The sequence below is a fragment of the Alligator mississippiensis genome, chromosome 8, assembly GCF_030867095.1.
Source record: "Alligator mississippiensis isolate rAllMis1 chromosome 8, rAllMis1, whole genome shotgun sequence".
Lineage (NCBI taxonomy): Eukaryota > Metazoa > Chordata > Crocodylia > Alligatoridae > Alligator > Alligator mississippiensis.
Window position 1 is genome coordinate 24641130 of NC_081831.1, and position 14973 is coordinate 24656102.

Sequence of the window (14973 nt, forward strand, 5' to 3'; positions counted from 1 at the left end):
GATGTGCTCAGTAATTGTGCTATTGCCTGAGGTTATATTTATATAGAAGGTAGAGGGTGTATATTAAAATCCATATTTTATTTTAAAATTAATATTTTAAAATATATTTGCGCAAAGATGTATGTTTATATCTATATATTCATAGACTTATCTACATACACCTGCAGTTATATGGGGTTATTTGCAGACTGTGTGTGTGTGTGTGCGTGCGTGCACGTGTGTGCATGTGTACGCGCATCTGTATAAAAACAGGATTGAAATGAAACTTTTGGGCATTATTGAAATTACCTGTTTCCTGGTTCTGAGAGGGATTTGCCTGGAATTCCACTTGTGAGAAATTTTAATTCTGGAATTTTCTGTCAGAAATTTCCATTATTTGTTTCTTTCTTCTTTTTTTCTCCTGTCAGAAATTCCCTTCTTCAGTTTCTTGCCTATAACAAATAAACATTTTTTTAATGTTTTTCCTGTTAGAAATTCCAATTGTTACATCCTTTCCTCTCAGAAATTCCCATTTTTTAGTTTCTTGTGCATCAGAAATTCCCATTTTTGTTGTTTTCTTTCAGAAATTCCTGGTTTTTTATTTTGTCCTGTCAGTAATTCCTATTTTTACTTTCTTTCCTGTTTTTCTTTCCCCCTTGCTTTTCTTTCCTGTTTTTAGTTTTTCCTCAGTAATTCCCATTTTTACCTAATTTCATGTCAGAATTTCCCATTTTGTTTTAGTTTCTTTCCTCAATAATTTCCTTTTCCTTCCTTCCTTCCTCTACCCTCCTCAAGGCAGGCTCAGGGCAGCTTACAATAAGAGACCAGAATTACTTATAAAAAAGGGAACTGACCAGAACAAAATAATTTAAAAGGCAACCAGAGTGTCGGCATAAAGCAGAGACCCCTGGACAATGCCCTGGCTCGGCTTTCCTTGCTAAGCACCTGCCCCAGAGGCCAACTTCCAGTGAGGGGCAGTTGGGGCTGATGGGCACCTGCCAAGGACACCCTCCCATGTGTCTTTGCCATGCATTGGCAGTCGATGGCGCTTGCAGGATGCTGCTCTTGCCCACCCTCAGCGATTGTCGTGGGTGCAGGCAGTCCCTGCGATCTGCAGGGCCCAGACTGTTTAGGGCCCCTTTTCATTTCTTTCCTCTTTTTTTTTTTTTTTTTTTCCTGTGAGGGCTTCCCATTTTTTTCATGCCTGTCAAAAATGCTAATTGTTTAGTTTCTTTCCATTGAGAAATCCCCTTTTATGTTAGTAATTCCCCCATTCTTTTTGTTCCTTTTCTTCCAGAAATTCTCATTTTTTTGTCAACATTTCCTGTTTCTTGTTCCTTTCCTGTCAGATGAGTTTCATTTTCTGTTCCTTTCCTATCAGAAATTTCTCTGTTTCATTAGACTTTCCTGGTTTTTTTGTTGCTTTCCTGACAGAAAAAAATCCAATTTTTCTTTTGTTCCTTTTCTGTCAGATTCCTATTTTTGGTCAGAAACTTCTATTTTTTTTTAGCTTCTTTCCTGACAGAAATTCCCATGATTTTTTTGTCAGACTTTCCTGTTTTTGTTGCTTTCCTGTAAATAAATATTTTTAAAAAATCCGTTGTCAGAATTTCCTGTTTTTTGTTGCTTTCCTGTAATAAATAAATAAATAAAATATATATAATCCTTTTTATTTCTTGCCTCTCAAAAAATCAGAAAATTTCCTATCAGAAATTCCCATATTTCAAGTTTTTCTTGTCAGAAATTTAAATTTCTTTTATCTTTTTTTTTTCTCTTCCTCCTTCTCTTCTTTAAATTTTTTCCATCAGAGATTTTGCATGTTTTAAATACTTTTCCTGTCAAAGTCCTTTTTCTTTTCGGACTTTTCCTGGGAGGCACATTGAATTTCTAGCTTTCCATCCTGTTTGGGGTGAAAGCAGCTCTCAGAAGTGGCCTCATGATTTTCCTGCCTTTTGGGGTCCCCCCCCATTTCTGGCTGCACCCTCCTCCAATGGACCTGGCCTGTGGGCCATAGTTTCCTCTTGGCCTTGCTCCTGACCCCTCTATGCCTGTTTAGGGAAGGAAGCACAGGAGCCGAGAGGCCGGGGTGCAGGGCACCTGAGTTCTGGCCTCAGCTCTGCCACCGAATTGCCCATCGACCTCGGTCAAGTCAGTTCACCTCTCCCCCTCTTTTGTGCCTCAATTTCTCCATGGGGTATGACCATGTGGGCCTTTGTGTGAAGCCTTTTGAGGTCTAATGGGTGGGGATGACAAGTCTTTTGGGTACCAGAACAGAGTACTGAGAGAGGAAAGGCTATTCAGGTGTGAACTGGGCCCTCCATACTGGCTTAACTGGACTTAAATTCTCACCCTCACTTATGACAATTAAGGCAGGATGTTACTGGCTCTCATTCTTATGGGGGCCTCTGAGTGTGGTGTTTTCATGGGATTCAGGCCTGTGATACTGCTGTGGAAACTGTGTCTTTGAGGAGCTTCTTGTTTCTCCCTCACCTGGAGCCCTGGTGTAGATAGGTGTGTGCAGCCAGAGGTCTGATGCCCCCAGGCTGGTTTGGAAGAAGAGTGTGTCCACCTGGGAAGGACAAGGCAGGGTTCTGGGTTTGTGTAGTTGAGATGGTTTGAAACACCTGTGATCCTAGTCCCTTCTTTTCTCAGATGGTCACCACCCAAGAAAGGAAACTGAGGTATGATGTCCTGCCCCGCCCTGGCGCTGCTGAGTGTAAATCCTTGCCTCCCCCACCAAAGTGTTCCCGGCTCTTCCCAGACAGTCCTGGGAGCGAGTCCTGCAGCCAAGCCAGACGGCTTTAGCTCGTTAATCTCCTTGTGTAATTAAATCCCTGGAGACCCGTAATCGCTTTGGCTGTGCTGCTTCCACCTCCCCTGATCTGTGCAGAGGCAGGCACAGAGCTTAGGGAGGGGGTACAGATGAGACCCCCAACTCTGCCTCTACTTGCTTGTGCAGCCCTGGCTGGAGGGGCCTTGGCTGCTTCCAGATTTGGTTTCGCTTCCTGGGGAATGAGGGTGAAGAAGCCTTCTGCATGTCCTGTTTGGACTCTGGCTTGAGGGGGATGTTTCTAGGTAGCACCCAGCGTGATAGGGTCCTGATCTTGGCTTGGGGGCCTGGGCAGTGCCTGGTGCTGGTGCAATGGTGCCCCAATTTCAGCCTGCGGGTCTGAGCAGTCCTGGGCACAGTGGGGCCCCCATCTCGGTTTGTGCAGCTTTCAGCATGCTGGAGAGTTGTCTGTGGCCATTTCCTCGGACCTGCTCCTCTTAGTGGAGGCATCCAAGCTCTGAGCCCGTAAATCCATTGAGGCGAGAGCAAAACACACCTTTAATCTGTTTCTCTTGCTGACCTTTGCTGGGGGGCAGGGAGCAGTTTTGCTGGGAGAATGGAGGGAACTGGGGGGGGCTCCAACAGGTTTTTTGTGTCCTCAGGTGGGGAATCGGTCTGGGATTTCAGAGTAATGGGTTTAAATGGAGTGCTGGGCTTGCTAAGTGCTGTGAATTCGCCATTCAGTGCAGCTAGCTAAGGGTTGAGCCCAGCCACTGCATAAAAGGGCTCCGGATATTCCCCCTCACCCTGCCCATCTTGGGGGTGGGGTGGGGCGTGGCAGCTGTTCAACATTTGCTTGCTCTGTGCCAGGAGATGCAGCCAGCTCTGGGGTGAGTGGCATAGCATCAGAGCAGCTCAAAGAGATGGGCCTTGGCTCCCCTGGTGGGGAAGGAAAGAGAACCCAGGAGTTCGGGCTCCCAAGAGCCCAGCTCTAACCCATACAAGCCATTTACTTCAAAGAGCTGAGAGCAGAACCCAGGAGTCCAGGGTCCCAAGAGCCCACTCTAATCACTCCAGCCCACTTCACTCAAGGAGCTGGGAGTGAACTCAAGAATCCTGGTGCTCCGCTCTTCCCCCCCACCCCCCCCAACAGAGTCAGGGGGGGTGGGGGGGGTCAGGGCACAGCAAGCTGTTAACCCTTCCTATGCTGGGCTGGGAGTGAATGTGTGACATAAGTGGAAGTGGAGGGAAGGGGGGCACTAGCATTAAGGAGGGGCAGGGGCTCTTCCTGCTCCTCCCCCATGCTCATCTCATGGCATCTCCCCTCCCATCACAGGGCTGCTGTCTGCCAGATCTCGCACCCCCCTCTGTGATGCCGGGAGAGGCTCAGGGCTTGGGCTGCTGAGATCTGTGCGAGGGAGTGCTTCTGTGACATGATGGCCCGACTGGCTCCTGCCTTGTGGAGCCTGTGCGTCACCACCGTCCTCGTCACCTCGGCCACACAAGGTAGGATGGAGGGGGGCTGAGCATGGGGGAGGAGCTGGATATGGAGGGAGGTGGGAGGGACTTAGGTACTGAGGGAGAAGGTGCAGGTCCAGAGACTTGGAGAGCATGGGGGGTTGGGAACTCATTGCACACCCCCACCACACCCCTCCCTGGCCTACACTGCCCTGAGCTGCCACTAGGGGTTGCTGTGCAGCTGTCAGCTCTCACTAGGCCTCAGTACCTCCTGGGGGAGGGGATATGACCCCCTAGTGCTCAAATCGGCCCCCACAGTGTCCTTCTAGGGAGAGAAGGGGTGTTTTTTTCTGGCCCTTTGGTGGGCTGGTAGTCCTGGGGGTGGGTGGGGGGTTCTTGTCATTTCTAGCATCATGGTACAGCCATGTGGGTGGGGGGAATATGACCCTGGGTGCCTCCTGCCAGTCCTGTGTGCCCCTTGCTCTCAACTCCAGCCCTGAGTGGGCCTGAGTCATTGCAATGAGACTGGGAGCTTCTGGGGCAGGGGCTGCTGCTCTTGGTGTCCTGCCAGTTGTGTCCGACACCTCAAGCCCCCACCTCAAGCTGTGTCCTGCTTCATCCTGATGCCTTCAACTGACCAATGCAAGGAAGTGGTCAGTAAGGCTAACCGGACCTTGTCATGCATCTACAGATGCATCACAAGCAGGTCCAGGGAAGTGATCCTTTCCCTCTCTGCATCCTTGGTCAAGCTGCAGTTGGAGTACTGCATCCAGTTTTGGGTGCCGCACTTCAGGAGGGATGTGGCTAGCACAGAGAGGGTCCAGAGGAGGGCCACTCACATGGTCAGGGGGCAGCAGGCCAGGCCCTACGAAGATGGCTAAAGGGCCTGAATCTATTCAGCCTCCACAAGAGAAGATTGAGAGGTGGCTGTCTGTAAAGTCACTGGAGGGACCAACGGAAAATGGGTGAGGCTCTGTTCCCCAGGGCATCACCTGGGATAACAAGGAATAACGGCCACAAATTGATTGACAGTAGGTTCAGGCTTGATATCAGGAGACCTTACTTTATAGGTAAGGCTGCCAGGCTCTGGAATGAGCTCCCAAGGGAGGTGGTGCTCTCCCCTGCCTTGGAGGTCTTCAAGAGGAGGTTTGATAGATATCTGGCTGGGGTATTATGATCCCAGCACTCGTTCCTGCCCAGGGTGGGGGGTCAGACTTGATGATCTGTTCAGGTCCCTTCTGACTCTAGAAACTATGTAACTATGACCAAGGTGGTCTTGTGCTGCTTTGTCCTGTGCTCTGGTCAGGATCAGGCCCCCAACATTCCCCAGCTGGATGGGCATTGCTGTGTTTAATACCTGGGCGGGGGAGACTGGGTACCCCAGGAGCAGTTGCATTTCCCTGGCAGCTGCCCTGGGGAATGGGTTAGAGGGGCCTGGCTTCAGGGGGAGTCTGTGGCAGAGCATGTCCAGACTGATGCTCCCAGCTGGGTGTACACGGGGCAGAGGAGGGAGCGGGAGCTCTGCTACTGGCAGGAGAGACTCTGGCCATGGGAGCAGATCATGGGGGCTCATGGGTTTCATGGAGCCACCAGTCCTCATGAAAACACCCATGACTACCCCAGGATTTTCACAGATTGTGTTATGGGGGCCTTGGAGCATCATGAGTCCCCTCCCCTACCAGACCATATCTCAGCCCTGCAGCCAATCACTACCTCCCTTTGTCCTGACTGGCCCTTCCCACATTTGCACTGATAAGTGGTGTGCAAGCCTGGGGTGGATCACGAGTCATATAAATCACTGCATACCCCGATTGGCTGGCTTTGTCACCAAGTCATGTGTCGTGCCTTGATTGGACGGATCTGTCACCAGTGTCACACTTCGCCTATTCTGGCTCTCTGATTGGATAGCTCCATGGCCAATATCACACAGTCCTGTCCCCTGCTCCCTCACTGGATGTCTGGCACTTCCTTTGCTTGAAAGTGACCAATTCAGGCCTCCAGTGAAATCTGTGAAAGCTCTGGTGAGCCTTTCACAAGGGTTGGGTGGATGCATGAACCCTCATGACTTCCCTGAGTTCCCTCCAGGGGTCAGTCAGGACCCAAATTGCTCCACTTGAGACCTGGCTGCATTTCAGAGCTGTTGTGGTAGCGGGCTTTGGCATGGTGTTGGTAGTACTGAGAGGTGGAGAGTGCACTGGATGGGAGCCAGGTAGCCTGGGTTCCATTCCCCAATCTGGGAGGGGAATGGGATCTAGTGGCTAGGGGAGAGGGAGGAGCTAAGAGCCCAGACACCTGGGTTCTCTCTCTGATTCTGCCACTGTTCTGGTGTGTGACTCGGGGCCCATGACTCCCCCTCTGCTATGCCTCAGTTTCTCTTCTCCTTCCCCACAGCTCTGAACTCTTCAGGGCTGGAATTTCCCATTGCTTTCATGGAGGGGGGCCATTCAGGTACCTGGGCTAGGTTGTCAATACAGGACCCTCTTTGTGCACACATGTGCATGCACAAGCATGCTTGCACATGTAAGCTCACTCAAGTGCCCGCCTGCAGACAAATGCATGCTGGAATGCACACGTGGGCCCACTGACAAGCATGCTGGCAAGTGTGATCCATACATACATGTGTGCATGAATGGATACTGACATACTCACAAGCACATTGCCAGATGGGAGCACATGCAAATACATCTACCTGCACATGGACCCACATGCACAAGCACCCATGGGCATGTTGGCACACCCAGGTACATTGAAATGCATGTGCATATGCACATACATACACAAATGAATGTACACACTCGGGCCTGTTCATCCATCCAACAGCCAGACCACTGTCCCCTTCTCTCCCCCGCCCTCCCCCAATTACTTCCCAGCAGGCTCCATATCCCTGCACTGTGCTGCGAACCCAGGAGTGCTGGTTCCCAGCCCTCTCTGCGTTTACCTAGTAAACACCATGCTCCTCCCAGAACTGGGGCCAGGACCCAGGCATCCAGGTTTCTGTTGTGGTAGGGAATGGTGTGCCTGTGGTCACTGCTCTGTTTTGGAGAAGGGAAGGGATAGCTCAGCATGTTCCTGGCTCCATCCTGGGTGTGTCAGTGTGGCGAGGAAACAAGGGGAGGGGCAGGGGCTGATTAAGCATCAGGGCATGAGCCTGCCCTGTCCTGCCCAGCACCACCCTCTGCTCCCATCCTGGGAAGCAGAAGGCCAGGGCTGAGATACTAGGTAGATTATGGCCTCTCTCCCCCATTAAGTTGCCCACTTGGAGGACATCAGGTCCCATCCTTGGGACCCTTGAGCCTGCTTTCAATCCCCAGATCTGGGAATGAACCCAGGTGTCCAGGCTCCCAGCCTCCTGGCCCCAACTATTAGAACCCACTTTCCTTCTTGGTCTGGGAATGAACCCAAGCATCCTGGCCCGGGTCCCAAGGTCAATTGCATTGTTTGTGGGGGTAGAGACGGCAGTTTCCTGCACAGCTGGATCTTCTCCACATGGGGAGATGGAGGTATATGGGACATGAGGAAGTTCTCGGAAGGGGGAGTTGTTGGCATTGCCTGGGTGGGGGAGGAGTGTAGGGTCACTGATGAGACCCCTCTGAGGCTGTGCTGATCACAGGTCTGAGCCAGGTGGGGTGGGGAGGCATGTGTGCCTGGGGCTGTGGGACTCCCTGGGTAGCCTCCCTCTCCCCTGTGATGAGGCATCTGTTCCACCTCCCACAGGTCTGAGCCGGGCAGGGCTGCCCTTTGGGTTGGTACGTCGGGAGCTGGCATGCGAGGGTTACCCCATTGAGCTGCGGTGCCCGGGCAGCGACGTAATCATGGTGGAGAACGCCAACTACGGGCGCACGGACGACAAGATCTGCGATGCCGACCCCTTCCAGATGGAGAATGTCCAGTGCTACCTGCCCGACGCCTTCAAGATCATGTCCCAGCGGTGAGTGCCAGGGGCGGGTGGCTGTCTGTCTGTCTGTTCCTCTGTCTATGGCTCTGTCCATCTTTCCATCTATTCCTCCACCTGTCCTTCTGGCCATCCATTCTGTCCATCTATTCATGTGTCTGTCCATCCATCCCCTCAGCCCTCTGTCTGTCTGTGTATCTCTCTGCCCGTGCCAGCACAGCCATCCCCACTATCCACACAGCTCTCGCCCAGCCATTTCTCCCTCCATCCATCCCCACACAGTGCTCTGTCTGGTTGTCTATCTGTTCAGTCCCCTGGCTGTCCATACCTCCATCCCAGTGCAGCCGTTCTGTCCTTCTCCACACAACTCTCTCAGTTTGTCTCTGCACCTTTCTCTCTGTCCATCCACCCTTTCTGGGGCTTGGGGTCAGGTATCTGGGGGCAGTGGGCAGGTGCTGAGGGAAGATGGGGGCACTGGAGGGAGCAGGGTTTAGTGGTTAGAGTGGGGAGTCTGTACCCAGTGCCTGATGAGCTGGACTCCCAGAAGCCTTTGCAGCAGGAAGCAGCATGGGGGTGGGGTAGAAGCATCCCCAGGCCCCACCCCCCAATGCTACTCCCTGCCTCTTGTCCAGGGACCCCCCCCCCCCCCCCTTCATTAGCTGCTGCCACCTGCTCTCACCAAGGCTGATGCAAGAGCAGGGGAGGGGTGGGGGGGGCCATTCCCGGGGGCCAGCAGGTGCCAGGCAGCCGTGCCACTGCAGTGCCAGTGATGGGAGGAGAAGGAGGGCTCCCCCACCAGTGCAACCTGCCCTCCCACCCCTGGCTCCAGCCTCTCCTGTACCAGGCGCCAGCCAGGGGCACATCCATCAGCCCTGGGGACAGAGCTTTGGTGGGGGAGGTCCAGATCCTGGGTTGCACTGGGGTTTGGGGAGGGCTGGGAGCCAGGACACCTGGGTTCTACTTTAGCTTGGGGGTGGAGAGAGGAGGCATCTGGTGGATTAAAGTTTGAGTGGGGTGTGACTATAAGCTAGGATGCCTGGGTTCTGTCCTCTGCTCTGAAGAGTACTGTGGGGTCTGGGGGGTTATAGGAGGAAGGGAATGGGAGCCTGGATGCCTGAGTTCAGTCCAAGCTTTGGGAGGGGAGTGGGGTCTGGGGGGTCAGAGCAGGGGGCTGGGCAGGATTACCGGTGCGTTTTGCCCCCCTTTTCCACTCTCCCAACTTGGTTCTTCGATGGGCCTGGTTCCCAGCCCCCTGCATTTCTGCGTTCCCCACCCCCGCAGTAAGCTGTGGTGACAAGCTCATCCCAGCCTGTGATGGGGAGCCTGTGTGAGATGAGCTGACCCCTCCTCAAGCTGGGTTCTGGTGGGGGAGGGAGGGGGGCAGGGATCCAGCCCCTCCCCTGCAGTAGGATGAAAAGAGCCTGGTGCAGCAGCACCCCCTGGTGGCTGCTCTGTGCTATTGCACTTGTGCAGAGGCTAGGCCAAGGCTAGGTACAGGTTTCCCTCGCTTTATGCTGTACATGTATGTGTTCCTGGAAAACAGTGCATAACTCGAATTTGCATAAAGGAGAACCCACTTTACAATGTAACACATAGGGATATGTTCCAAGACCTTGACTGTGCTGACGCCCAGACCTATTTCTACCACGTTTACAAGACAATTTTGGTACTCACCAACAGCAGACAGTACACACAAGCACAGGGTGGTGGTGAATGTTTAGTTAGTGTGAAGAGAGGGTGCTGAAGGCTTCACTGATGGGCTAGGGATGGGGGGTAGGAGATAAGCTAGTGGGACGCTTAGAAGCCATAATGGGGATGGCAACTACAGAAGCATGTGTTGCAGACGAGTGACGAGCACAGATCCACATAGGAGACTATATTTTGGTGCACGTCACTCCCACAGTGCACTGCACAGAACAGCTGACTGTGGGCTTCCACCACACTGATCTCATAAGAGTGAATTTACCTTGCATATAACAAATTTTTGGTATAAAAAGGGTCATCGTGTAAGAACGAATTCACACATACAGAATCCGCATAAAGCAAGGGAAGCCTGTACTGCAATACCGGCTCCATCTGGGGTCTGCCCTCCCATGGCCCCTGGCATGCCCCAGGGCTCTGCAAGCAGGGTGGAGGGGCAGGGATGGCCGGCCTGGACTCCAGGTTTCTGCCATGTCTCATCACGCTCCTGGCCTATCTCACACTCCTGATGTGGGCATTCGCTGCCAGGCTCCAAGGCTCTGGCTGGCAGGCACAGGGGTCAGGAAGGGCCCACGGAGCTGATCCGGGACTACATGGGGTATGTGCACATGCTGCAGTTAATCCAAGGTGTTTTGGAATGGACAGACAGTGCCCAGGGTTGGACGCCCACAGGCAAGGGTATTGGGCATGGCTCTGTGCACACGTATGTATGTACGTGCACCACTGCCTCACATGGGGGAAAGGCTGTCTCATCTCCCTTTCCTGGGTGCCTGTAGTGGCCCCTGGTGAAATACCCTCCCCCCACCCTGCAGGTCTTTGCCCCTTGATCTATGACAGGTGAATCTTGCCCCAAATTTAAGCCCTCTTTTCCCCTCCCCCAGTCACAGGTTAACACTTACCTTGGACAGGCCAGCCTCAGACCCCACCCCAGTGGTGGACTCTGGACCTGGTGCTGCTGATCACAGCTGCCTAGAGGAGGCAGGGGGGATTCAGGCTAGAAGTAGGGAGCCCCAGAGTTCAGGCATCCTAAGTGGGAAAGGACTCCTGTAAGGAGATTGGGGAGGAAACCCAGGAGTCCTGGTCACTAGCTTACAGTCCACTCTAACCACTAGGATTCACTTCAGCTGTTGAGCTGAGGATGAGGGGGTCGGACTCGATGATCTACTGAGGTCCCTTCCGACCCTAACATCTATGAATCTATCTATGAACCCAGAAGTCCAGATTCCCTGCCCGGGCTCCATCTTCCCCCGTCCAACCAGAGTCAGGGTGTGAACCCCCTTCCAATCCTAATTGTAGTCCCAATCCCACTGTCCTCCTACCCCCTGCTTCTGCTCTGGCTGGCTTCCTGATGCCCCCTCATTCCTTTGTGCCACTGCTCCACCCCAGAAGTGGCTGCATGATATTAACCCCTCATGTGTTCTCCCCCCTGCAGGTGCAACAACAGGACACAGTGTGTGGTGGTGGCTGGTTCGGATGCCTTCCCAGACCCCTGTCCTGGGACCTACAAGTACCTGGAGGTCCAGTATGACTGTGTCCCTTACAGTGAGTCCACTTCTCCATGCTCTCCTCACTGCTGGCTTCTCCACCCTCTGCGACAGCCCCTTCCCTCCCCCCCCAGGACCCAGGGGGCAGATACCCCCGAACTGGCTCCCTAGCCCAGTGAGGTGGCACCAGGGAGGGGGGAAGGGGCATGTCTGGGTCCACCCTGACTAGGACCACTTATATGGGGGGGGGGGGGAGGGTGTGGTATGAATGCCCCATGGTGATGCTGTGGCACCATGCTGCAGGGAGCAGCGAGGCCAGCAGGGGGTGCTCTTCCCCGGCAGGTAGGACTGGCTTCAATGCTCTGTGGCAGCAGTAGGGGGTGCTGTGCTGCCAGGGACACAAGGGGATGCTCTCCTTGCACAGTGGGGAGGGAAGGCTCCAAGGTGACTCCACCCCATGCATCACCCTTGCACCCCAGCCTGCACTGCCTTGTATCACCAATAGAAGGCTCCCTATGTCTTTCTAGCACCCCTCCCCCACCCCCAGCTGAGGCTAAGCCCCTGGGGGAGTTATCCTTGGATGGGACAGGGGGATTTCCTGCCCCAGGATGAGCAGGAAGCTGATGGGAGCAGAGAGGGGATTTGGGGACACCTGGCAAGTGGTTAGAGCAGGGATCTGGGAGCCAGGACACCTGGGTTCCCCATTATGGGAGGGTAGTGGGATCTGGTGATTTAGAGCAGGGTGGGGCTGGGAGCCCAGACACCTGGATGTAGTGATAGATCGTGGAGATAGATGGAAAGGGTGCATGTGTTGGGAGCAGGGGGGAGTGGGGGAGGCAGGGCACCTGCCTGAGACCAAATTGGGACATGCTAGGAAATCCCCCAGGGGAGCAGAGCTACGCTGATCTGCATGCGTCACAGTGCATACGAGAGTGCACCAGTGTGTGATCCTTGCATGTGTATGTATATATGTATTAGTGTGTCACCTTGGATTGGTGCGTGTTGCAGGGTGGCTATAGGTGGATACCAGAAGTGGTGCTGGAAAAGGCAGGTTTTCCATCCAAGTACTAACCAGGCCCAATCCTGCTTGGCTTTCAAGATCAGGGGTGTGCAGGGTGGCCACAGGTCATGGCAAGCGGGTTTGGAAGAAACAAGGAGGAGGGTTGGAGAGAGCAGGAAGTCCCACTTCTGGGCCTGTTGTGCTGTATGGTGGCTCCTTCCAAACGGGTGAAGGCATTCCCAGAGCAGAAGGCCAGGAGGGCACCGCTGCTCGCAGTCCTGTGCTTTGGGGCTGGACTCCCAAGGCAGGCCACCCCGTAGCTCCCCTGGAGAGTCTTTCCAGCTTGCCGGAGATGGAGGAGACAGCTTCAGGTCATTGCCCCATGTTGCCCCCTCCAGAGAGGTGGCAGCAGCTGCTCTGGTGAAGGGTGCTGTTTCAGGGTCCCCTCTGCCTCCTGGGTCTGCAGCCCCTGCCCTCCCCACCCGCTTTGTCTGGTGAGCCAGGGCAACTCATTTGGGGGGGGGGGGACTTCCTGTGGTTTGATACCCTATACTTGGGAGAGGGGTTGGGGAGAGGCCCTGGTCACACCCCCCCCCCCCCCCCCCCGGTTGGTTTCTCCTCGCAGACGGACAGATCTGGACAGATGGACGCCCCCCCCCCCCTCCCCTAACGCCTTCATTTCTGATTCCTGCTCTTTTGCCTTCCAGCCACGGGACAGACGCTCTCGGCTCCGGACCTGGCTGCCCGCCGCCCCCCCCCCACCCCCCCACCCCCCCAGCCCCAGCAGCACTGGGCGCCATGGCCCTCCCTGCCCCTTGCCCTGCAGGGGGGTGTCCAACAGACCACTACCCCTTCTCTTTGTGGGGGTGCATGCTGGGGGGGAAGGGATGTAAGGGGGTACCTGCCAACTGTGGGGGAGCCATGGAGCACAGAGAGGAGATGGCCGTGGGTGGAAATTGGTGTCAGTGGGGTCTGGCTCTCACTCCCCCGGCAGCACATGATCCATTTTGGTCCAGAGTGGGGCACCCTCTCCTATTTCTATGCAAGGTGGAGCTCTTCACCCCTCCCCCAAGGTCCTTGCTTCCTTGATGACTCCTCCAGTCCTGTGGTCCCTGCCCTCAACAGGGAGAGACCCCCCCCTCAGCCTGATTTGGACCCAGGATTTGAACCTGTGTCTTCACAGAGCCCCACAGCCTAATGAGGTCCTCCTGCTGATCAAAACATCTCTGGTGCTCTCTGCAGCCCAGCATGTCCAGGAAACCCACGTCCAAGCCCCTGCTCTGACCTAGTACAGCCAAGACTTGAAGCCAGGGCTCTGCATGGCTCCTATGTGATTGGTTGCTCCTGGCCATTGCCCTCTCACCAGGCAGGCAGGCAGGCAGCACAGGCTCATGCTTTAGGGTAACTCAGCTAAATCAGGTGGAGAATTACTCCAGGTAGCCTGGGGAAAGCTCTGGGGTAAGCAACTCTGGGCTAGGTGCCATCTGTCCACGTCCATCCTAGAGTGCCTGGCAGCCCAGTGTCCCCTGGTGGGGATCTGCTGTGGGCTGTTGCCCTGGGATACTCGTATCTGCCTGCTCCCAGTACCAGGGTCACGGATGAGGCCCGTGTAAGTCACACCATGGTGTGTGTCTGCCTGGGCCCATTCTCCCCAGTGGTGGTAGACATGGTAATGGGATGAGAGGCACGCCAACCCCCTCTCCTTGCCGCCCATAATGCTTTGCAGCCCCAGTCTCTGCCCCATGGCTCACCCAGTCTCTCTGTGCTCTGTGCTGCACCCTGCTGCCCTGTCTGGCTCTCCTGGGCTGACCCAGTGCTGTTGATGCCCCCAGGGGTGAGGGCAGGATGCGGAAGGGGGGGCGGGGGGCTTGTGAATTGAACCCCACGCTTCTTCCTTTGCAGCTGCCTCGGCTCTAACCTTGCGGCGTCTCTTCCTCCCTAGGTGCCCAGCGCGTGCGGGGGGCGGGGCTAGCTCCCTCCTTCCTTCCCTTTGGTTTCTCCCTTTGTTTTTTTTCCTTCTTTCTCTGTTTTTTCTTTAATTCGGTTGCGGGTTTTTTTTAGTGTTGAATCCCACCCCCTTCCCCCCAGTTGGTGTAACTGTACTGAAACACCCCCTCCTCATTGCCATTTCCTGTCACACTCTTGCCTGACATCCTTCCCTGGGGACTGCAGGGTGGGGCTGGCACAGTTGTTGGGATAGTGCCTAGAGACCCAGGCTGAGATTGGGGCCCTGTCATAGTTTCATAGTTGGTAGGGTTGGAATGGACCTTGACAGATCATCAAGTCCGACCCCCAGCCATGGCAGGAAAGAGCACTGGGGTCAAATGACCCTGGCAAGGTGTTCATCTAGCCTCCTCTTAAAGACCCCCAGGGTAGGAGCCAGCGCCACTTCTCTTGGAATTTGGTTCCAGATCCTAGCTGCCCTGACTGTGAAGTAGTGCCTCCTGATGTCTAGTCTGAATCTACCCTCTGCCAGCTTGTGACCGTTATTCCTTGTCACTCCTGGTAGTGCTCGGGGGAACAGGGACTCCCCCAATGCCTGCTGGTCCCCCCTGACTAGTTTGTAACAGGCCACTAGATTCCCCCCTCAGTCTTCTCTTGTGGAGGCTAAACAGGTTCAGATCCCATAGCCTCTCCTCGTATGGCCTGCCCTGCTGCCCCCTGATCATGCGGGTGGCCCTCCTCTGGA

General features: G+C 54.6%; 1 protein-coding gene across 4 annotated transcripts in view; it reads left to right on the plus strand.

Moving 5' to 3' along the window:
• Positions 1–14973, plus strand: part of ADGRL1 (adhesion G protein-coupled receptor L1) — a 52431-nt gene that overhangs the window by 11491 nt on the left and 25967 nt on the right. For 3 of the 4 annotated variants that reach the window (XM_059732389.1, XM_059732390.1, XM_019483744.2), the window contains exons 2-4: positions 4086–4255; positions 7922–8135; positions 11233–11342. In XM_059732389.1, coding sequence (XP_059588372.1) covers positions 4183–4255; positions 7922–8135; positions 11233–11342 — 397 coding nt within the window. In that variant the 5' untranslated portion in view covers positions 4086–4182. Of the gene's footprint in view, positions 1–4085; positions 4256–7921; positions 8136–11232; positions 11343–14973 lie in introns of those variants that run through there. The other variant, XM_014595404.3, reaches the window with a different exon arrangement.